The 23,254-nt window shown below is 44.5% G+C and overlaps 1 protein-coding gene across 2 annotated transcripts in view; it reads right to left on the reverse strand.

The window, feature by feature from the left end:
* Positions 1 to 4,276: 4,276 nt before the first annotated feature.
* The window catches only part of srebf1 (sterol regulatory element binding transcription factor 1), a 32,743-nt gene continuing 13,765 nt past the window's right edge, over positions 4,277 to 23,254 (reverse strand). For both annotated transcript variants that reach the window (XM_031813952.1, XM_031813951.1), the window contains exons 10-19: positions 19,235 to 19,493; positions 16,866 to 17,032; positions 16,526 to 16,694; positions 16,099 to 16,207; positions 13,685 to 13,794; positions 8,138 to 8,270; positions 7,793 to 7,958; positions 7,022 to 7,204; positions 6,783 to 6,894; positions 4,277 to 6,567 (exon numbers count right to left, since the gene is read on the reverse strand). In XM_031813952.1, coding sequence (XP_031669812.1) covers positions 6,347 to 6,567; positions 6,783 to 6,894; positions 7,022 to 7,204; positions 7,793 to 7,958; positions 8,138 to 8,270; positions 13,685 to 13,794; positions 16,099 to 16,207; positions 16,526 to 16,694; positions 16,866 to 17,032; positions 19,235 to 19,493 — 1,629 coding nt within the window. In that variant the 3' untranslated portion in view covers positions 4,277 to 6,346. The remainder of the gene's footprint in view (positions 6,568 to 6,782; positions 6,895 to 7,021; positions 7,205 to 7,792; positions 7,959 to 8,137; positions 8,271 to 13,684; positions 13,795 to 16,098; positions 16,208 to 16,525; positions 16,695 to 16,865; positions 17,033 to 19,234; positions 19,494 to 23,254) is intronic.

Below are 23,254 nucleotides of genomic sequence, written 5' to 3' on the forward strand. Positions count from 1 at the left end.
GCCCAGACCAAGGACTGTTCTTTTTTCTCATCTTCTTCCAAATCTGCACTGACACACATTTGTGATCATTAATGACAGACTGTGAGGACAGAAATACAGATGGAAGAATAGGACATGTCATGACACACAAAGGTGCACACACACACACACACAGTACACACTCACACAGTACACACACACACACACAGTACACACACACACACACACTGTTCCAGTTTCAGTGTTCTTAAGGACAGAAAGCATGGAGCAGCAGCAATACATAAGGTCATGGGTCAGGTCATAAATTAGGTTCGGTTTCTAAAATAAAGTCAATCTCAATGTGACTTGGATTGAAAAAGAAAGAGCACTGAGACTGGTGCAAAACGTATGTTGTAAACACTCTAAACCATGTTTACACCAATCCAATGCTTTTTAACTTTAGTAGCACATGTAAGAAGATTGCCATGTTTCCCTGTTAGCTAGCTATGTTTCCCTGTTAGCTAGCTATGTTTCCCTGTTAGCTAGCTATGTTTCCCTGTTAGCTAGCTATGTTTCCCTGTTAGCTAGTGATAGCTACACTGTAAAGGGCTTGCCGTGGATTTGACAGTAACTAACAGGCAGCAAAGTGGCAAGTAAGTTACTGTATTTCATATTGTAGTACACCTACTGTAATCTAAACACAGTATCAAAGCAAGTACTGTGTAATGACACAGTATAATACCGTAGAATGATGAATGCATGAATAATGGACTGGATGAATGAATGAAGTTCATTGAGGGGAGATGGGATTTGTATTTCACAGTATTTTACTATAATTACATGGAATTGGTACAAGCAGGTTGGCTGAAAGGTCAGGTGTTTACACATTACAGCATATCAATAAATATTTGGTGGTTTATATTACTTGCCCTTCTAGAAACCTTAAAGAGATTCTGCAGTACGTTTGTATACTTTTTAGCCAGTAATTGTGAAAGATGCATTCACAAGACGAAAGTGGTCCCCGAATATTGGGTACTACGTCACATACAGTATGGGCAGATATGTGCACCACGTCATTGCTCTCTCTCTCTCTCGCTGTGCTGTGTTTGCGCATCTTGCTAGCTGTCACTCAAATGGCAAAGGGCTGAAGCTCATTGGCTAGGACCAGTGCTTGACATGGGCAGGAGTACCGGCATCTCAAATGTTCTACTTCTTGAATTCCTACACCTCTTATTAACTCAACAGTATTGTGGAGCTCCTGCACCTCTTATTAGCTCAACAGTATTGTGGAGCTCCTGCACCTCTTATTAACTCAACAGTATTGTGGAGCTCCTGCACCTCTTATTAACTCAACAGTATTGTGGAGCTCCTGCACCTCTTATTAGCTCAACAGTATTGTGGAGCTCCTGCACCTCTTATTAGCTCAACAGTATTATGGAGCTCCTGCACCTCTTATTAGCTCAACATTATTGTGGAGCTCCTGCACCTCTTATTAGCTCAACAGTATTGTGGAGCTCCTGCACCTCTTATTAGCTCAACAGTATTGTGGAGCTCCTGCACCTCTTATTAACTCAACAGTATTGTGGAGCTCCTGCACCTCTTATTAGCTCAACAGAATTGTGGAGCTCCTGCACCTCTTATTAACTCAACAGTATTGTGGAGCTCCTGCACCTCTTATAAACTCAACAGTATTGTGGAGCTCCTGCACCTCTTATTAACTCAACAGTATTGTGGAGCTCCTGCACCTCTTATTAACTCAACAGTATTGTGGAGCTCCTGCACCTCTTATTAACTCAACAGTATTGTGGAGCTCCTGCACCTCTTATTAACTCAACAGTATTGTGGAGCTCCTGCACCTCTTATTAGCTCAACAGTATTGTGGAGCTCCTGCACCTCTTATTAACTCAACAGTATTGTGGAGCTCCTGCACCTCTTATAAACTCAACAGTATTGTGGAGCTCCTGCACTTCTTATTAACTCAACAGTATTGTGGAGCTCCTGCACCTCTTATTAACTCAACAGTATTGTGGAGCTCCTGCACCTCTTATTAACTCAACAGTATTGTGGAGCTCCTGCACCTCTTATTAACTCAACAGTATTATGGAGCTCCTGCACCTCTTATTAACTCAACAGTATTGTGGAGCTCCTGCACCTCTTATTAGCTCAACAGTATTGTGGAGCTCCTGCACCTCTTATTAACTCAACAGTATTGTGGAGCTCCTGCACCTCTTATTAGCTCAACAGTATTGTGGAGCTCCTGCACATAAATGTAAACAAAACCGGCACCCGAAATGAGTACTGGCACCTATTTCAGTCCAAGTCAAGCACAGGCTATAACTGTAATTGCTAGGGGGCTGGCCCTCAACGGGAGCACAGTTCTAGGAAAAACAGTTGCTTTCAAACTCGGGATTTGGTGGCTAATTGAGGTAAGACTAATTCTGCATGTATGAACTACACATTGACACATCCAGCCCAAAGCGGGAGATTTAAAAAATAGTTAGTAATCGCCAAAGTTCAGGAGCATGTCTTTCCAAACTGACAGCCACTACAGGGCAAAACAGATTAAAAAAGACATGGAAAAATGCTCAAGCATTAAAGGTTTAAGACTTGCTGCCACTCTAATCTGTCCCCAATGTTAAATTGATGGGGCATTACTACCACATACCAGTTAAATTGGTACAGCACTCTTAATATAGCCTCCTATAAGACACTCCTCAAAATAAGACAGAAACAACAATACCACTCGTGGTCAAAATGTTTTCAACCCACCAAAAATGCCATATACAGCAATTACCCCCCCCCCCCCCCCCCCCCACACACAAAATGTTCCCACAATGCACCATAATTGACAGCATGCTGCAGTAAAACTTTCACAGTATTTTACTGCTGATAATAGCCCAAATGACTGTATGAATGCTAGTTTTATGTTAGTGTGGTGCAGAGCCTGTGAGCAGGGTTGTGGGTGGAAATCCTGTTCATCGCTCTCTTATGGAGTGGTGCTTGTCCACCGCTCTGTGCTCCATGTCCTTTCCCACCCTCTGCTAAAAACTGCTCTGTGCCTCCGAGAGTGAAAAACACAGTGTAACGGCTGTTGGTGGAAGAAGGTGAGGACCAAAGTGCAGCGTGGTACGTGTTCATCATTTATCAAATAGAACTGAACACTAAATACAAAACAACAAAAGCACACCCGAAACAGCTCCGTCAGGTGCAAAACACACTAAACAGAAAATAACTACCCACAACCCATAGTGGGAAAACAGGCTGCCTAAGTATGGTTCTCAATCAGAGACAACGATTGCCAGCTGCCTCTGATTGGGAACCATACCAGGCCAAACACGTAGAAATACAAAACCTAGACTACAAAACATAGAATGCCCACCCCAACTCACGCCCTGACCAAACTAAAACAGAGACATAAAAAAGGAACTAAGGTCAGGACGTGACAGTACCCCCCACCATCTGTCCGCGGTGGCGGCTCTGGCACTGGACATGGACCCCACTCCACCTTAGTCTGGGCCCACTTCGGTGGCACCTTTGGAGCAATGACCCTCGCCGCCGACCCCGGACTGGGGACCCTTTCAGCGGGCCCCGAATAGACGGGAGACTCTGGCAGCGCCGGAGTGAAGGGAGGCTCTGTAGCCCCAGCCTTTGGGAATCTCCCGCCACACTCCAGTCAAATTGGTATGAATTTACCCGCCAGATTCAGCAGCGTGACAAAAGGCATGCCCCAAAACATTTTTTTTCAATTTCATGATGGTTTTTATTTTATTTAGTTTGTTTTGGAGCCAAATATAGAACTGATTTCAAACTGGTTTGTTAATTATTTTATTTCAGTTTACTAATTGTTTTTCATGATTAGTTTTCATTTTGACACTTTTATAATAACATTTATTTGGCGGGTGCTTATATTTGTCCTATTTCACACATATACATGTGTGTAATAATACCCATGTGTAAATGAACCCACACATATACACGTGTGTAATAATACCCATGTAAATTAACCCAGGCAGTTAACCCACTGTTCCTAGGCCGTCATTGGAATTAAGAATTTGTTCTTAATTAACTGACTTGCCTAGTTAAATAAAGGTTCAATACAATGTTTTTTTTGCCTATCCCACTCTCCCTGAGACACCATCTGAGAGTGGGGTCACAGCCAGGGTCAGCCATTATCAACAGTGACCCTGGAGCAATTAGGGTTAAGTGCCTTTCTCAAGGGAACATCAGATTTTCTTGTAGGATCAGGACTAGCAACAGTTGGGTAGTTTCAGTTTCTCTCAAACCCCCGCCACCATCAAAGCACCACAAGAGACCCTGAGGCATTTCCTTACAAAATGGTATTTTTATTTACATATCCAGGAATAAACCAATGAGCAAAGAAGGAGAAAGACAGGGAAGGAAAGAATATGTTGATTAAGAAACTAAATAATAATAATAATACTACATGTTCAGATGTGGTTGTGATGATTTAACACAGTCACACCACAGACTGACCCAACACACTGGGAAGGAATCATCAGTCCAGTGTCCCTCAGTCAGTCATTTACAATGATACACTATTACAAACTAGCATGTCCTGGGATAAACACAACAAAAGCATGCTAAAGAACCAAATGGGGTTTTAGTCTTCTGAAAACAAAAACTGTGGTTCTGGAACAGGGTTGTACACACACACACACACACAACTCTTTCACTCTGTCTTTTTAACATATGGGTCCTGTTCAAAAGGAGCACACGTTTTAAAAACGTTTTTCAACGGAAAACAAAAAATGACAGTTTCTTATTGGACAAGAACCCATTTTCTTCCATTTGGGGCCTAGTGAACAGGACCCAGGGGCCTGACTACAGGAGGGTGTGGCAGCCTCGCTACAGGCCTTCTTTTGAAGAAGAGATGATAATAACAAGAGTCAATTAAATCATGAGATCTAGAAATACTAGATGAGACTCGGGCTCTTTTGTAAGCTATTGGTCTTGAACGGAGTGACTTGGGGGGGGGGGGGCACCACCATAGAAATATAATTATTGGAATGGACATTCCCATTAAAGTCAATGTTCTGTTATGGGTGGCCCAGCGGCTCAACCCTAGACTGGAGCCTATCGCTCGAGGACTCAACACCTCCAACTCTTTCTGATATCATCATAGTGGCAGCACACACCTTGCGCAATAGTGCAAACGCTCACATGAGTCTGATGACAATATTGAATGGTCTTTGACACTCCTTGGCCCCAAAAGCACATGGACACTGTCCCCTTTTTTGATACACTTACCAACTATGGCAACAAACATAGGTTGAGTAACACATACCAAATGGCACCCTATTCCCTTTTGGGGTGCACTACTTTTGACTAGAGTCTATAGGAAGTAGTGCACTATATAGAGAATAGGGTGCCTCTGGCTATGCTACACAATGAGGGTGGAAAGTAAATGATCACCCGGCCAATGGAAAATACTGATCAGCAGAACAAATCTCAGACAGATTATAAATACATTGTAAAATATATACACAGCAACAACAATAAAGAAAATAATATGAAAAGGAAAAGCTACAATATTATAGAACTCCTCAAATACAGCCCCTCTGGGCCAGTGCAGATTAAACGACGTGACAGAGATGCAACATTTCAGACCATCGCAGATAGAAACACAATGTATAGATCTGTCATGGTCCTCTTTTCAACATGATAGAGAAACCCGTCTGCTCTATACCATATATTTCTGAAATGTTGTGCTCCTCAAAAAGACCAGTCTGTCCCAACGCAGTTTGCTCCTCCCACCGCAGCCAGTCAGACAGACAACCACTCTGTAAACACACCAATCACAACAGAGTGCTTCGCTTTGTAAGGTGCATCGTCCAATCAAAACATGGGGCTAGTAGTGTACAACTGCAGGTAAAAACCTTTCCCCTTCTCTCTCACACACACACACACACACACACACACACACACACACACTCCCAGCCATCACACCTTCACAGTCCTGCAGAGGGCGGCAGAACTCCACCCAGTAGACACACTCCGCCACTACAGTGCATTTCACGCAGGGGAATAGAAAAGAACCAGAAATGTGAACCTATATATCCTGGTGGATGAGGACTAGCTTACATGACAGATCATGTCAACAATGTCAACAGCAACACTTTACTGGGGTGAAGTCCTCCCCTGCTAAACTGTCACTCTGAGAGCTGTCTACTGACAGGTGATATGAAACTAATGGCAGGTAACTGTCAGGTATGTTCATTCGTCTGTCTGTATGCCTGATATGATTCTCAATGTCTAGTTAGACTGTCTGTATGTCTGTTCGTCAGCTGCAGGCCAAATGCCAAAAACCTCCTTCATCCATGTGTGTGTGTGTGTGTGGGGCTGGTCTCTCTGCCTCGCTCTGTATCGTCTAGGCAGAGGTGACAGTGGTGCCGCTGCCCAGCTTAATGATCATCTGCTGGCAGTCGTGGAGGGTGCGCTTGTCCCCCAGCTTCTCCAGTGTCCGGGCTGCGTCCGCCAGCATGCCCACCCGCTGGCCCGGTGCCGACAGGAAGGAGGGGGGCAGGTAGCGACACGCCAACATCACCGCCTCAGCCTGCTCCCTCTGGCCAGGACGCATCTCACACTCCTCTGTAGAATCACACACACACACACACACACACACACACACACACACACACACACACACGTGAGTTGTGGGGATACAGAGAGGGATACTACACAGATAACACTCATATCGCGCCGTGTCCCTTTAGACCTCATTATGAAAGGCTTAAAAAAGGCACACAAAACCCACAGAACCTTTCTCACACACGCAAACTACAAAAACCCCTCCCTGCAGTTACCCGTCTTGGCTCCAGGGGTGGCTCTGCGTCTGAGCGAGCGGTCCAGGAGCTGATGTGTTCGCGTGGGACTGGCCCCAGCCATCAGCCTGGCGGTTGCCTCATGAAGAAACAACTGAGAGGGAGAGAGAGAACAGTGTTTGATGAGTGAGAAGTGAGAAATCTACCTAGATCAACCTGTGTCCATATACATGTATGTGCCCGTGTCTACATGTGTATGTATGTCTTCCTCCACGTCCTACCCTGCGCATGGCGGGCCTGAAGCTCTGGGCCAGCTTCCTGAGGGAGGAGAGGTCCTGCTGGAAGCCGTGCAGCTCGGCCGGGGAGGCCTGCAAGGAGAGACCCCCGGGACTGGAGCTCTGCTGAAGACGCCACACGTTAGTCCGCATCACCAGCAGCAGGTCACACAGCAGCAACTGGACCACCTGGGGAGAGATAAAGAGAGAGAGACAGAAAGACAGAGAGAGATCGAGAGAGAGAGACAGGGAGAGAGAGAGAGAGAGAAAGACAGAGAGACCGAGAGAGATCAAGAGACAGAGAGAGACCGAGAGAGATCAAGAGAGAGAGAGAGATCAAGAGAGAGATCAAGAGAGAGAGATCAAGAGAGACAGAAAGACAGAGAGAGAGAGAGAGAGAGACAGAGAGAGAGAGAGACAGAGAGAGAGAGACAGAGAGAGACCGAGAGAGATCAAGAGAGAGACAGAGACCGAGAGAGACCGAGAAAGAGAGACCGAGAGAGAGACAGAGACAGAGAGAGAAGCAAACCTTATGGTGTGCGTATTGAAAATGACATTAGTTTGAAAGGCAGTAACAGTGTGTGTTGATGTCTCCTGCCCATTGTGCTGTATAGGGCCCAGCTCTGTCTTGCACTGCAGGAACATTGCACCCAGCTGAGAGACACATGCAATGCAACTACAATGCACCACAGCTCTGGCCATAGCTGCTGTGTGTGTGTGTGTGTGTGTGTGTGTGTGTGTGTGTGTGTGTGTGTGTGTATATATGTGTGTGTGTACCTTGTCTAGGCTGCTGCTGTGACAGTGTGGTCCCAGGTTGAGGCTGTCTCTCAGCAGGCCGCTGGCCCTCTCACTGTGGCTCAGACTCAGCTGACAGTTCTCTGGTTTGGTCAGCATGGCGCGCACCGCTCGGAACGTGTTCAAAGACGCCTTGGGCAACGGACTCCTGAGGACACATGAACAACTCTTTTCAGAAAGGTGGTGGAGAAGAACTGGGGAAGTGTGTGTGTGTGTGTGTGTGTGGTAATCTGTATGTCACTCCGGAATGTTCTACTACAGCTTGGTACAGTCCCTCGGCTGTGTGTGTATGTGTGTGTGCGCGCGCTTGCGTGCGTGTACACTCACTCTGCAGTCTGTAGACTACGGGGCAGGTGCTCGGCGGCGGGGTACAGTCTCTCAGCCGCTGCGTCGTCTCCTTGAAGCCAGTTAATGATCACCACGGCAACCGACGACCACCATTTGGAATGAAGGTCACAGCCTGGAGGTCCCAGACAAGGTTTACACACAGTCAATAAAGAAAATACACACAGAGACAGGTTATTATTGGGATAGTTCCTGTAGCTGATCTAGAGATATCAACTGTAACTCTGTTGATACACAACAGCTTGCTGGGGTTAAGTTCAGGGTTATGTTTGGGGTTAGGTTTAGGAGAAGGGCAAGGGTTATGTTTTGGGTGAGGCCTGGGGTTAAGTTTAGGGAAGAGTTTAGGTTTAGGATAAGGGCAAGGGTTATGTTTTGGGTGAGGCCTGGGGTTAAGTTTAGGGAAGAGTTTAGGTTTAGGATAAGGGCAAGGGTTATGTTTTGGGTGAGGCCTGGGGTTAAGTTTAGGGAAGAGTTTAGGTTTAGGATAAGGGCAAGGGTTATGTTTTGGGTGAGGCCTGGGGTTAAGTTTAGGGAAGAGTTTAGGTTTAGGGCTAGGTTTAGGATAAGGGCAAGGGTTATGTTTTGGGTGAGGCCTGGGGTTAAGTTTAGGGAAGAGTTTAGGTTTAGGGCTAGGTTTAGGATAAGGGCAAGGGTTATGTTTTGGGTGAGGCCTGGGGTTAAGTTTAGGGAAGAGTTTAGGTTTAGGGCTAGGTTTAGGATAAGGGCAAGGGTTATGTTTTGGGTGAGGCCTGGGGTTAAGTTTAGGGAAGAGTTTAGGTTTAGGGCTAGGTTTAGGATAAGGGCAAGGGTTATGTTTTGGGTGAGGCCTGGGGTTAAGTTTAGGGAAGAGTTTAGGTTTAGGGCTAGGTTTAGGATAAGGGCAAGGGTTATGTTTTGGGTGAGGCCTGGGGTTAAGTTTAGGGAAGAGTTTAGGTTTAGGGCTAGGTTTAAATGTATGTTGAAGGTTAGAGGATAGTTAGTTGACATGATGTTGACAGGTTTAGAACATCTATGTGGGACTATCCAGACATGCTGAAACACAGACACCATCCCTCCTTTATCTCTCTCCGTTTCACACATGATCAAATCCAGCTGTTCTCTGGCATGTTCCCCCTCTGGCATGGTCACACCCTGCTAATACTGCAGCTATACTGATAGCCACATCTCTCCAAGGGAGAAGACCTCCTTTGCTTAACATTGGGCCAACACCGCTTTCATCAAATCAGATGGCTGATTCATCACAAAACAATTTGATGTTGACAATTATTTCAATGATTACTTCATTGGCAAAGTGGGCAAACTTAGGCAGGAAATGCCAACAACGAACAGTGAGCCATCGTATTCATGCATAACAAAAACAATACTGAAAGAAAAGCATTGTAAGTTTGAATTTTGTAAAGTTAGTGTGGGAGAGGTGGAAAAATTATTGTCATCGATCAATAATGTCAAACCTCTTGGCATTGACAACTTAGATGGTAGGCTGTCATTGTAAATGAGAATTTGTTCTTAACTGACTTGCCTAGTTAAATAAGGGTTCAATAAAAACTACAAATGGAAAGCTACTGAGGATGGTAGCTGACTCTATAGCCACTGCTATCTGTCATATCTTTCATCTGAGGATGGTAGCTGACTCTATAGCCACTGCTATCTGTCATATCTTTCATCTGAGCCCAGAGGAAAGTCTTTGTCCTCAGGCCTGGAGGGAAGACAAAGTCATTCTGCTACCCAAGAGTGGTAAAGCGGCCTTTACTGCTTCTAACAGCAGACCTATCAGCTTGCTGCCAGCACTTAGCAAACTGTTGAAAAAAATAGTGTTTGACCAAACAAACAAATTAACAACAGACTTTCAGCATGCTTATAGAGAATGGCACTCAACATGTACTCCACTGGCACAAATGACTGGCACAAAAGAAATATATAAGAAGAAGATTGTGGGAGCTTTACTGTTAGATTTTAGTGCAGCCTTTGATATTATTAACCATAACCTGTTGAGAAAATGTATGCGTTACGGCTTTTCACCCTCTGCCATATCATGAATTCAGAGCTATATCTCTAATAGAACTCAGAGGGTTTTCTTTAATGGAATCTTCTCTAATGTCAAACATGTAACGTGTGGTGTACCGCAGGGCAGCTCTCTAGGCCCTCTACTCTTTTCTATTTTTCCAATGATCTGCCACTGGCATTAAACAAAGCATGTGTGTCCATGTATGCTGATGATTCAACCATATACGCATCAGCAACCACAGCTAATAAAGTCACTGAAACCCTTAACAGAGTAGCAGTACATTTTGGAATGGGTAGCCAATAATAAAGTGGTTTCTTAAACTAAGGGCATTGTATTTGGTACAAATCATTGCCGAAGTTCTAGACCTCAGCTGAATCTGGTAATGAACGTTGTGGCTGTTGAACAAGTTGAGGAGACTAAATTACTTGGTGTTACCTTAGATTGTAAACTATCAGGTTCAAAACATATAGATTCAATGGTTGTAAAGCTGGGGAGACGTCAGTCCGTAATAAAGAGATGCTCTGCTTTTTTGACACCACGCTCCACAAAGCAAGTCTTTCAGGCTCTAGTTAGAGCTTATCTTGATTATTGTCCAGTCATATGGTCAAGTGCTGCAAAGAAAGACCTAGTTAAGCTGCAGCTGGACCAGAACAGAGCGGCACGTCTGGCTCTTCCTTGTAATCAGAGGGCTGATATAAATACTATGCATGCCAGTCTCTCTTGGCTAAGAGTTTTTATAATAAATATTAATATGTTGGAAATTCAAAATGGTTTGCATAGTCAACTTAGACACAGCACTGACAAACACACACACTTACCCCACCAGACATGACACCAGGGGTATTTTAACAGTCCCCAGGTCCAGAACTAATTCTAGGAAACATACAGTATTATACAGAGCCATGAGTGCATGGAACTCCCTTACATCTCATATAGCACAAGTGAACAGCAAACCTGGTTTCAAAAAACAAATAAAGCAACACCTCACGGCACAACAAATAGCTTACAATACTCTACTCAGCAAACTGGATGCAGTCTATTATAAGCCCCTTATACCACCCACCACTGCAACCTGTATGCTCTAGTCGGCTGGCCCTCGCTACATATTCATCGCCAGACCTACTGGCTCCAGGTCATCTATAAAAGCCTATGCTAGGTAAAGCTCCGCCTTATCTCAGCTCACTGGTCACGATAACAACACCCACCCGTAGCACGCGCTCCAGCAGGTACCTCTCACTGGTCATCCCCAAAGCCCACACCTCCTACCTCCCCACGCCATTTACACACAGTGTATATAGACTCTTTTTCCCCTTTTTTTTCTCTATTGTGTTATTGATTGTATGCTTGTTTATTCCATGTGTAACTCTGTGTTGTTGTTTGTGTCGCACTGCTTTGCTTTATCTTGGCCAGGTCACAGTTGTAAATTAGAACTTGTTCACAACTGTCCTACCTGGTTAAATAAAGGTGTTCACAACTGTCCTACCTGGTTAAATAAAGGTGTTCACAACTGTCCTACCTGGTTAAATAAAGGTGTTCACAACTGTCCTACCTGGTTAAATAAAGGTGTTCACAACTGTCCTACCTGGTTAAATAAAGGTGTTCTCAACTGGCCTACCTGGTTAAATAAAGGTGTTCTCAACTGGCCTACCTGGTTAAATAAAGGTGTTCTCAACTGGCCTACCTGGTTAAATAAAGGTGTTCTCAACTGGCCTACCTGGTTAAATAAAGGTGTTCTCAACTGGCCTACCTGGTTAAATAAAGGTGTTCTCAACTGGCCTACCTGGTTAAATAAAGGTGTTCTCAACTGGCCTACCTGGTTAAATAAAGGTGTTCTCAACTGGCCTACCTGGTTAAATAAAGGTGTTCACAACTGGCCTACCAGGTTAAATAAAGGTGTTCTCAACTGGCCTACCTGGTTAAATAAAGGTGTTCACAACTGGCCTACCTGGTTAAATAAAGGTGTTCACAACTGTCCTACCTGGTTAAATAAAGGTGTTCTCAACTGGCCTACCTGGTTAAATAAAGGTGTTCACAACTGTCCTACCTGGTTAAATAAAGGTGTTCTCAACTGGCCTACCTGGTTAAATAAAGGTGTTCACAACTGGCCTACCTGGTTAAATAAAGGTGTTCTCAACTGGCCTACCTGGTTAAATAAAGGTGTTCTCAACTGGCCTACCTGGTTAAATAAAGGTGTTCACAACTGTCCTACCTGGTTAAATAAAGGTGTTCTCAACTGGCCTACCTGGTTAAATAAAGGTGTTCTCAACTGGCCTACCTGGTTAAATAAAGGTGTTCTCAACTGGCCTACCTGGTTAAATAAAGGTGTTCTCAACTGGCCTACCTGGTTAAATAAAGGTGTTCTCAACTGGCCTACCTGGTTAAATAAAGGTGTTCTCAACTGGCCTACCTGGTTAAATAAAGGTGTTCTCAACTGGCCTACCTGGTTAAATAAAGGTGTTCTCAACTGGCCTACCTGGTTAAATAAAGGTGTTCACAACTGGCCTACCAGGTTAAATAAAGGTGTTCTCAACTGGCCTACCTGGTTAAATAAAGGTGTTCACAACTGGCCTACCTGGTTAAATAAAGGTGTTCACAACTGTCCTACCTGGTTAAATAAAGGTGTTCTCAACTGGCCTACCTGGTTAAATAAAGGTGTTCACAACTGTCCTACCTGGTTAAATAAAGGTGTTCTCAACTGGCCTACCTGGTTAAATAAAGGTGTTCACAACTGGCCTACCTGGTTAAATAAAGGTGTTCACAACTGTCCTACCTGGTTAAATAAAAAGGTGAAATACATTTTTACAAATAATAATAAAAACCGCCTCTCCCCCATGTGACCTACTTGTTGTGTGTATGTACTGACGTATGTGTAACTGATAGATGCACACACACACACACACACACTTTAAAATGTTAAGTATTTTGTCTGTAATGTATTTTTGGTTATGTGTCGTACTCCAGTAAGAATAGCTCCCATTGGCGTCGGCTAATGGAGATCCTAATAAATCACATCCAATCAAACGCACACTCACACAAAGAGACAGCTATGCTGACTGGGAAATCTAACACCATGCCAAGAAAAGTCTCCTTTCAAAAGCTCTTCCTTCTCTAGCTACTTCTTCAAGATGATTAGAGGCTTGACAGGACTGGAAGATGGAGCGATGCAGAGGACCATGCCTTTTAACCTCCCATCTCCTCTCAGAGAAAATGAGCGAGAGAGAGAGAGGTGCTGAAAGGAGCGAGGCTATCTGAGGGGGCATCTCAACAGTCTAGAGTGGCTTCCTCTCCTTGTCTTTGATTGCACTGATCTGACAACACAGGGATCAGTGGATGCAATGTCAGAAGATAGAGACATGTTACTGAAGATCAGTGTGACTGAAGGAAAGGAGATAAGAAGAGGAAGCCACTTTAGACTACAGATACACTGTCAAGTACACCCTAAATGAGAGACACCCAGTATTGTGCCTGAACTGCAGAGATGAAACTCGGACCACAGCATAAAGACATATAAATATAAGTCATACCAGTGACGGTAGCCATGTTGGATCCGATGGCGAAGGACTGGGTGTTGGCTCCGGCGGCGTCTGATGCACTAGTCAACAGCTGAAGGTACTCCAGAGCATCCGCATACTCCCTGGGGAATACACACACAGCTTAGTTAGTTAAAAGTATTTAAAAGACTATTAGTTCTCCCTGAGGAACACACACAGAGCTTAGTTAGTTAAAAGTATTTAAAAGACTATTAGTTCTCCCTGAGGAACACACACACAGCTGAGTTAGTTAAAAGTATTTAAAATACTATTAGTTGTCCTTGAGAGAACACACACAGCTTACAGTTGAAGTTGGAAGTTTACATACACTTAGATTGGAGTCATTAAAACTTGTTTTTCAACTACTCCACAAATTTCTTGTTAACAAACTATAGTTTTGGCAAGTCGGTTAGGACATCTACTTTGTGCATGACACAAGTAAGTTTTCCAAGAATTGTTTACAGACAGATTAGTTCACTTAAAATTCACTGTATCACAATTCCAGTGGGTCAGAAGTTAAGAAGTTATACATTAAGTTGACTGTGCCTTTAAACAGTATGGAAAATTCCAGAAAATTATGTCATGGCTTTAGAAGCTTCGGATAGGCTAATTGACATCATGAGTCAATTGGAGGTGTACCTGTGGATGTATTTCAAGGCCTACCTTCAAACTCAGTGCCACTGCTTGATATCATGGGAAAATCTAAAGAAATCAGCCTCAGAAAATAATTGTAGACCTCCACAAGTCTGGTTCATCCTTGGGAGCAATTTCCAAACACCTGAAGGTACCACGTTCATCTGTACAAACAATAGTACGCAAGTATAAACACCATGGGACCACGCAGCCGTCATACCACTCAGGAAGGAGACGCGTTCTGTCTCCTAGAGATGAATGAACTATGGTGTGAAAAGTGCAAATCAATCCCAGAACAACAGCAAAGGACCTTGTGAAGATGCTGGAGGAAACAGGTACAAAAGTATCTATATCCACAGTAAAACGAGCCCTATATCGACATAACCTGAAAGGCCGCTCAGCAAGGAAGAAGCCACTGCTCCAAAACCGCCATAAAAAATCCAGACTACGGTTTGCAACTGAACATGGGAACAAAGATCGTATTTTTTGGAGAAACGTCCTCTGGTCTGATGAAACAAAAATAGAACTGTTTGGCCATAATGACCATCGTTATGATGTTTGGAGGAAAAAGGGGGAGGCTTGCAAGCCGAAGAACACCATCCCAACCGTGAAGCACGGGGGTGGCAGCATCATGTTGTGGGGGTGCTTTGCTGCAGGAGGGACTGGTGTACTTCATAAAATAGATGGAGGAAACTTATGTGAATATATTGAAGCAACAACTCAAGACATCAGTCAGGAAGTTAAAGCGTGATTACAAATGGGTCTTCCAAATGGACAATGACCCCAAGCGTACTTCCAAAGTTGTGGCAAAATGGCCGTAGGACAACAAAGTCAAGGTATTGGAGTGGCCATCACAAAGCCCTGACCCCAACCTATAGAAAATTTGAGGACAGAACTGAAAAAGCGTGTGCGAGCAAGGAGGCCCACAAACCGCGGCAGGTAGCCTAGTTGTTAGAGCGTTCGTCTATTAACCGAAAGGTTGCACTATTGAATCCCTGAGCTGACAAGGTTAAAAAAAATCTGTCTTTCTGCCCCTGAACAAGGCAGTTTACCCACTGTTCCTAGGCAGTCATTGAAAATCAGAATTTGTTCTTAACTGACTTGCCTAATTAAATAAAGGTAAAAAATAAATGACTAAGTTACACCAGCTCTGTCAGGAGGAATGGGCCAAAATTCACCCAAGTTATTGTGGGAAGTTTGTGGAAGGCTTCCCGAAACGTTTGACCCAAGTTAAACCATTTAAATGCAATGCTACCGAATACTAATTGAGTGTATGTGACCTTCTGACCCACTGGGAATGTGATGAAAGAAATAAAAGCTGAAATAAATCACTCTACTATTATTCTGACATTTCACATTCTTAAAATAAAGTGGTGATCCTAACTGACCTAAGGCAGGGAATTTTTACTAGGATTAAATGTCAGGAATTGTGAAAAACTGAGTTTAAATGTATTTGGCTAAGGTGAATATAAACTTTCGACTTCAACTGTAGTTAGTTAAAAGTATTTAAAAGACTTAGTTCTCCTTGAGAACACACACGTAAAAGGCTTGTTCAAAAAGTGATTGTAGACAATTTAAGACAAAATAAGGCCTAAAATATTAAAGTCAACATTCTGTATTTTACAACTCAATGTTAGATGGTTCTCCACACCCTGGTTCTCCACAGCCACTAGAAACGTCAGCTAACTTAGCCACCACGCTAAAATTGATAAAGTCAACTTTTAAGACTTCTGCAGATAACCTGAGAACACTATTTGGCTGTGTGTTGCACCTACCCCTCTCCATCACTGGGGGTCTTCTCCCCCCGGGGCTGGGCCACACAGTATAGAGCCTTCTCCAAAAGGTGTTCCCTAAAGGCCTGGGTCACCTGGGCCAGAGGGTCCACTACGGAGACAGAGAGAGAAGAATTAGGGTTAGCATAGTCATGGCAACCTAGACAATGAAAACTTGTTGCCCATATTGCTTTCATCATAACCAGTTTCCATGACAGGTGTTTCCTTTCATAAAGACACAAGCTGTCCACCTGTAGAGCCTCTCAACGCTCATTCTTCTGAGGGGCTCTTGTCAATAGTTGTACACCATATACCAGGGAATAAGGTGCTATTGGTCACATACACGTGTTTATCAGATGTTGTTGCAGGTGTAGTGAAATGCTTGTGCTTCTAGTTCCGACAGTGCAGTAGGTGTGTCTACAGTACTGACCTGTGTTCCCTGCCTGGCTGTAGATGCTATCTTTGGGGGTGCTGCGGACGGCCCAGTCCCCGTCCACAAAGAAGCGGTGGCCCAGAGGGTGACAGAGCCACTGCATGGCCGGGGGGACACTGCCACTGGAGGAGAGACACGCCTGGCGGGCACTGCTCAGGAACACACGCTGGGGATGGAGAGAGACATGGAGATACAGGAGTGAGTAACGAGGTAGAGACACAGAGACAGACACACACGATACACTGAGCAACAAACCACACATTATAGCCAACGCCTTCCCCTCGCCCCCACTCTCACAAATACCCACACCACTTGGTAACCTAACTCGGTTACTCACGGAGGAGAAGTGAAGGAGTCTGGGTAGGCTGGCTTTGACTCGTAGGGCTGCAGAGACGTAGATCTCTCCTAGCGTGGCCACGGGGAGACAGGAGCCTGAACACTCGGCCAGGTTTACAGCACTCAGAGCCATGTGAACCGCAGACAGGTGGCTACCGCCCAGCTTACCTGCACACACACCCGTTGATTATAGACAGCTTGTCTGAACAAACACAGAAAACACACAGGATTATCAGACAAAGACTCCTGAAAACACACATCCATTCCTCTCAGGTCTACATAAAAAGTGTGTAGGAGTAGGGAGCTAGTGGATAACTCTGTATTGGACAGTAGTACTGCAGAGGAGAGAATGTACCTACTGTGTGATCTTGGGGGAATCTGAATCCATTTAGTGTTTGTTTTATTTCCCACTGTATGAGGATCTGAGACACGTTGGTGACAACCCTGAGGTATTCTGGTTACAGGACGAGCAGGGACACGTTGGTGACAACCCTGAGGTATTCTGGTTACAGGACGAGCAGGGACACGTTGGTGACAACCCTGAGGTATTCTGGTTACAGGACGAGCAGGGACACGTTGGTGACAACCCTGAGGTATTCTGGTTACAGGACGAGCAGGAACACGTTGGTGACAACCCTGAGGTATTCTGGTTACGGGACGAGCAGGGACACGTTGGTGACAACCCTGAGGTATTCTGGTTACGGGACACGTTGGTGACAACCCTGAGGTATTCTGGTTACAGGACGAGCAGGAACACGTTGGTGACAACCCTGAGGTATTCTGGTTACGGGACGAGCAGGGACACGTTGGTGACAACCCTGAGGTATTCTGGTTACGGGACACGTTGGTGACAACCCTGAGGTATTCTGGTTACGGGACACGTTGGTGACAACCCTGAGGTATTCTGGTTACGGGACACGTTGGTGACAACCCTGAGGTATTCTGGTTACGGAACACGTTGGTGACAACCCTGAGGTATTCTGGTTACGGGACACGTTGGTGACAACCCTGAGGTATTCTGGTTACGGGACACGTTGGTGACAACCCTGAGGTATTCTGGTTACGGGACACGTTGGTGATAACGGGACGAGCAGGGACACGGTGGTGATAACGGGACGAGCAGGGACACGGTGGTGACAACGGGACGAGCAGGGACACGTTGGTGACAACGGGACGAGCAGGGACACGGTGGTGACAACGGGACGAGCAGGGACACGGTGGTGACAACGGGACGAGCAGGGACACGGTGGTGACAACGGGACGAGCAGGGACACGGTGGTGACAACGGGACGAGCAGGGACACGGTGGTGACAACGGGACGAGCAGGGACACGGTGGTGACAACGGGACGAGCAGGGACACGTTGGTGATAACGGGACGAGCAGGGACACGGTGGTGACAACGGGACGAGCAGGGACACGGTGGTGACAACGGGACGAGCAGGGACACGGTGGTGACAACGGGACGAGCAGGGACACGGTGGTGATAACGGGACGAGCAGGGACACGGTGGTGATAACGGGACGAGCAGGGACACGGTGGTGATAACGGGACGAGCAGGGACACGGTGGTGATAACGGGACGAGCAGGGACACGGTGGTGACAACGGGACGAGCAGGGACACGGTGGTGACAACGGGACGAGCAGGGACACGGTGGTGACAACGGGACGAGCAGGGACACGTTGGTGATAACGGGACGAGCAGGGACACGGTGGTGATAACGGGACGAGCGGAGGCTTAACAGGGCATGTTTGAGATTGCTCAGTTTGTTCATAATGCCTGGAGGAGAAGGAGAAATGTATTGTTGGTGTAGCGCTGCTAGATGGTAGCCGGTTGTGTAGCGCTGCTAGATGGTAGCCAGTTGTGTAGCGCGGCTAGATGGTAGCCAGTTGTGTAGCGCGGCTAGATGGTAGCCGGTTGTGTAGCGCGGCTAGATGGTAGCCGGTTGTGTAGGGCGGCTAGATGGTAGCCGGTTGTGTAGGGCGGCTAGATGGTAGCCGGTTGTGTAGGGCGGCTAGATGGTAGCCGGTTGTGTAGGGCGGCTAGATGGTAGCCGGTTGTGTAACGCGGCTAGATGGTAGCCGGTTGTGTAGGGCGGCTAGATGGTAGCCGGTTGTGTAGGGCGGCTAGGTGGTAGCCGGTTGTGTAGCGCTGCTAGATGGTAGCTGTACCGGCAATGATCACTGTATGCATATCATTTGTAAAATGTTATTTTGTTCTGTAGTGTCTTGTAAGCCCATGTGGGCTGGGTACCGGTAGGTATATGACACTTAAATCATATCAATCAACTAGCTGGTAACATTGACACGGTAGACAAGGTTAGCCTTACCCTTAGCATTTGAGCCACAGGTCAAGTCCCATTTCCACCTACCGGTCATGTGCAGCTGGTGCAGGCGGTGGTAGACCAGGGCAGCATCGCGGCTGCTCATGCGAGCATCCTCCCGGAGCCCCCTGGCGCGGAGCCCCCCAGCCCTGGCAGCCAACCAGCGACCCACCCCTAATCGCTGGAGGCAGAGGCGGAGCAGGGCCCACAGGGCGGCACAGGCCAGGTCCAACTGAGAGGTGGGTAACGGGCGACCCAGGGCCTTGAGGCAGGTCCATAGGTTCTGACTGGCCTGGGCAAAGTCTCCCTATTGGGGGAGGGAGAGAGGTGGGTAAGTAACCCTCACAACACCAAATTTGAAAGAGATACAACCTACAGCGGTGTAGTCTAAATGGTCACAGCAAATGAACATTACATTTGTCAACCGTGTAAAGTACAAGTTTATTAAGGTTATAATATTGTAGAGAACAATCTAATGATTCATTCTGTGTAATTTATGACAGAAAACTGTTTTGACATTCATTTTATAGCAACCTCTTGGATTGCCCCGTTTCTATCTACATTATAGAGTGGTTCTTCCTAAAAGTTGCGTTGCACTGCAGCACAGCTTGCGGGCTGCCGCAGAATTCTATGGCACGTTATTTAAGTGTTAGCCATTGTTGCCATTAATGCTAGTTACTGCTAGTTTGACCACCAGAGGGCATCTTTGAGAAGCATTTGACTGTTTTTAATAATTGGCTGTACTACCAAATTTAAAACCGTTTTGTAAGAACATAGTACACGGGATTGAATAAGAAATGTAGCTTAATTAATTTGATTAATATTATGGTGTGTCTATTCCAAGAAAAACGAAAGCCTCTGCGTTTCCATTAGGAAAATATGGCACTGTACAACGTGACCGGTCGGGAGTAGGCTACTAAGTGACTGCGAGTGAAGAGCAAAGTAATCAGAACATTTCCACACCCTAATTGCAGGCTAACCAATACCCAAATAGATTCAGTGAAAATGAAAATCTCATTGATTTATCAAGTCTAGTCCCCATGCTTGTCTTAGAGGAGCGCAAAGCGGTGCTGAAAAACCTACACGCTGGTAGCCTAAAAGCTACACGCTGGTAGGCTAAAAGCTACACGCTGGTAGGCTAAAAGCTACACGCTGGTAGGCTAAAAGCTACACGCTGGTAGGCTAAAAGCTACACGCTGGTAGGCTACTGCTTCAAATCCTCTTATAACAATTGGATTATTATTATTATTGACTTTGGGTGTTCCAGTAAGCAACAATTTGTTGGCTTCATTAGCCTACTTTATTCCAATATTTCTGTCATTCAGTGATATTAATAGTAATAGTAATTAGTTATGGAACCATCCAGATGAGGTTAGAAAACAACGCAGCCTGTTGTCCTGCTGATAGCCCATCAGGGGTGGACGACTTAAAAGAACTCCAGCACAGAGAAGAGAAAAGAGTCTTAAATAATTAAACATGTGGGTAAAATACTGTTTGACTTGGGGATTATGGTCACGGACAGTGCTATTTGCCGGTGTTATGCCGAACATGAAAGCCCAGGAAAATGAACAGGTACAGTAGGCTACAATACTGTAAAATAGGCCTAATAATAATGCCTAAATAAATTGACTGTTGGTCTTTACTGTATGCTGCACATTTTGACATCGAGACTATTCAAGCCATCGACTCACTGATGGTTGAAGATGATGAGCGATCGGCAAAGGCAGTCTGGAATGTGCTGGCATCACGGCACAACATCACTCTAATTACCGTCAAAAGACAGTTGAAGAAACTGGAGTGAACTTACGGAAAGGCTCTGTAAGACACTATCTAATTATTATTATTATTTTTATTTATTTTTTATTTATTTTTTCTTCCTCAGAACATTAACCATGTGTGTTCTCTTGTTTTGACCCAATGATTCGTCTGACAAACAAATAACTTTGCGTGCTGCAGGCCAGCCATGGATCAAAGCTGGCGAGACATTCAATGACATCAAGAGATATGCTGGACCCTATGTCAGAGAGGTGTTTTTGGGACCACATCATGTCTATTGTCCTGCTAATAGCCCTTGTGAAAAACAAGTGTTGGAAAACGTTATCTACTATCTAAGGGGCTTTTATAGAACTATAATGCAGGGTTAATAGTAACAATAATAATCATTGGATAAGATGGGCTCTCGGTACTCATTAAGAGGCGGCTTCTATCTTCAATATAATCATTCATTCAGAAGGTTAAACCCTTAGGTTTCAGGCCTGCAGTAGGTTATGGAAACATTGTTTTCAAGTCCTCCTGGTGGTTACAGTCCTAACCCTGGAACGTGTGGCACCATTGAAAGAAGCTGGTTTGATGAAAACTGTCAATTTCATCTGTTCTCTCTGGTCACAATGTCATCGTTTTTTTATGAACACAGTTACCATTAAAAAAACAATATGTTTCTCTTCCCAACTATTTTACAATCTATAATGGCACAGCTGGCATTTTTTTGGTCCTTAAATGAAACCGGTATATATTTTTATTTATCACAATTTTCTTTTACCAATTTTGGTCTTTAAATTGTGACTAGGGGGCAGTATTTTCATTTTTGGAAAAATAACGTTCCCGTAGTAAATGGGATATTTTATCAGGACAAGATGCTAGAATATGCATATAATTGACATCATAGGATAGAAAACACTCTAAAGTTTCCAAACCTGTAAAAATATTGTCTGTGAGTATAACAGAACTGATGTTGCAGGCGAAAGCCTGAGAAAAATCCAAACAGGAAGGGACTCTTATTTAGAAGGCTCTGCATTCCTATGCGTCCCTATTGAGCAGTGAATGGGTTATCAACCAGATTCCTTTTTCTATGGCTTCCCTAATGTGTCTAGTGTCACAATACATAGTTTCAGGCTTTTATTTTGAAAAATGAGCCTGAACGTCAACATTGCGTCAGTGGTCAGCTGAAGTCTCTCATAGTGTTTGGTGCGTAAAGGACAAATGCGGCCATTGTTTCTCTTTCTCCTACTAAGAAGCCACCAGTCTCAGTTGATATATTATTGAATAGATATTTGAAAAACGCCTTGAGGGTTGATTATAAACAACGTTTGCCATGTTTCTGTCGATATTATGGAGCTAATTTGGAATATTTTTCGCCGTTTTCCTGACTGCAATTTCCGGGCAATTTCTCAGCCAAACGTGAAGAAAAAAAACGGAGCTATTTCACCTACAAAAATAATATAAAGTATAAAAAATATATTTTTTAATATATACTATAAAGAACATTGGCTATCTAACTGGGAGTCTCGTGAGTGAAAACATCCGAAGCTCATCAAAGGTAAACAATTTAATTTGATTGCTTTAATGATTTCCGTGACCAAGTTACCTGCTGCTAGCTGGACAAAATGCTAGGCTATCGATAAACTTACACAAATGTTTGTCTTGCTGTGGCTGTAAAGCATATTTTGAAAATCTGAGATGACAGGGTGATTAACAAAGGGCTAAGCTGTGTCTCATGAATAGGAATATTTTCTAGGAATATTGACGTCCGTTGCGTTATGCTAATTAGTGTCAGATGATGACAACGGTCCCGTTCACGGGATGGGGTGTCACTAGAGGTTAATGCAGGGCCGACAGACAAGTTCCTTACTTTTCTCCACTTCCACTTGATAAAAAAGGTTCCAATAATAACGTTTATTTTTTTTTCTATTAGAATATTTGAGTTTAACCACAATATGATATTTTAGAGATGATTTTGTTTTCAAATAATTGAAAGTGAGAGGTTATAATCTGAATAAAGGGAAAAAGGCCATTCTTGAACACGGGGTGAGACATTCTTAATAATTTGTAAATAAAGCCAGTTTTGTTATTTAGAATGATTTATTTCTGTTTTTAGAGGGAGAGAAACCAAAAGCCCAGCGTGCCTATTTTTGGGAAATTCGGCAGTCCACATGTCAAGTGTAATTCCCTCATTTACCCAAGTTCTCGCTTAACTCCAGGCACACAGCGACAGTTTTTTTGTTGTTGCCTGATGCCTTAATTTAAGAAAAGACAGTCAATTTGTGCCACAGTTTAGACTATCGATAGATC

Source organism: Oncorhynchus kisutch, unplaced genomic scaffold (genome assembly GCF_002021735.2).
Source record: "Oncorhynchus kisutch isolate 150728-3 unplaced genomic scaffold, Okis_V2 Okis06b-Okis10b_hom, whole genome shotgun sequence".
Taxonomy (NCBI): domain Eukaryota; kingdom Metazoa; phylum Chordata; class Actinopteri; order Salmoniformes; family Salmonidae; genus Oncorhynchus; species Oncorhynchus kisutch.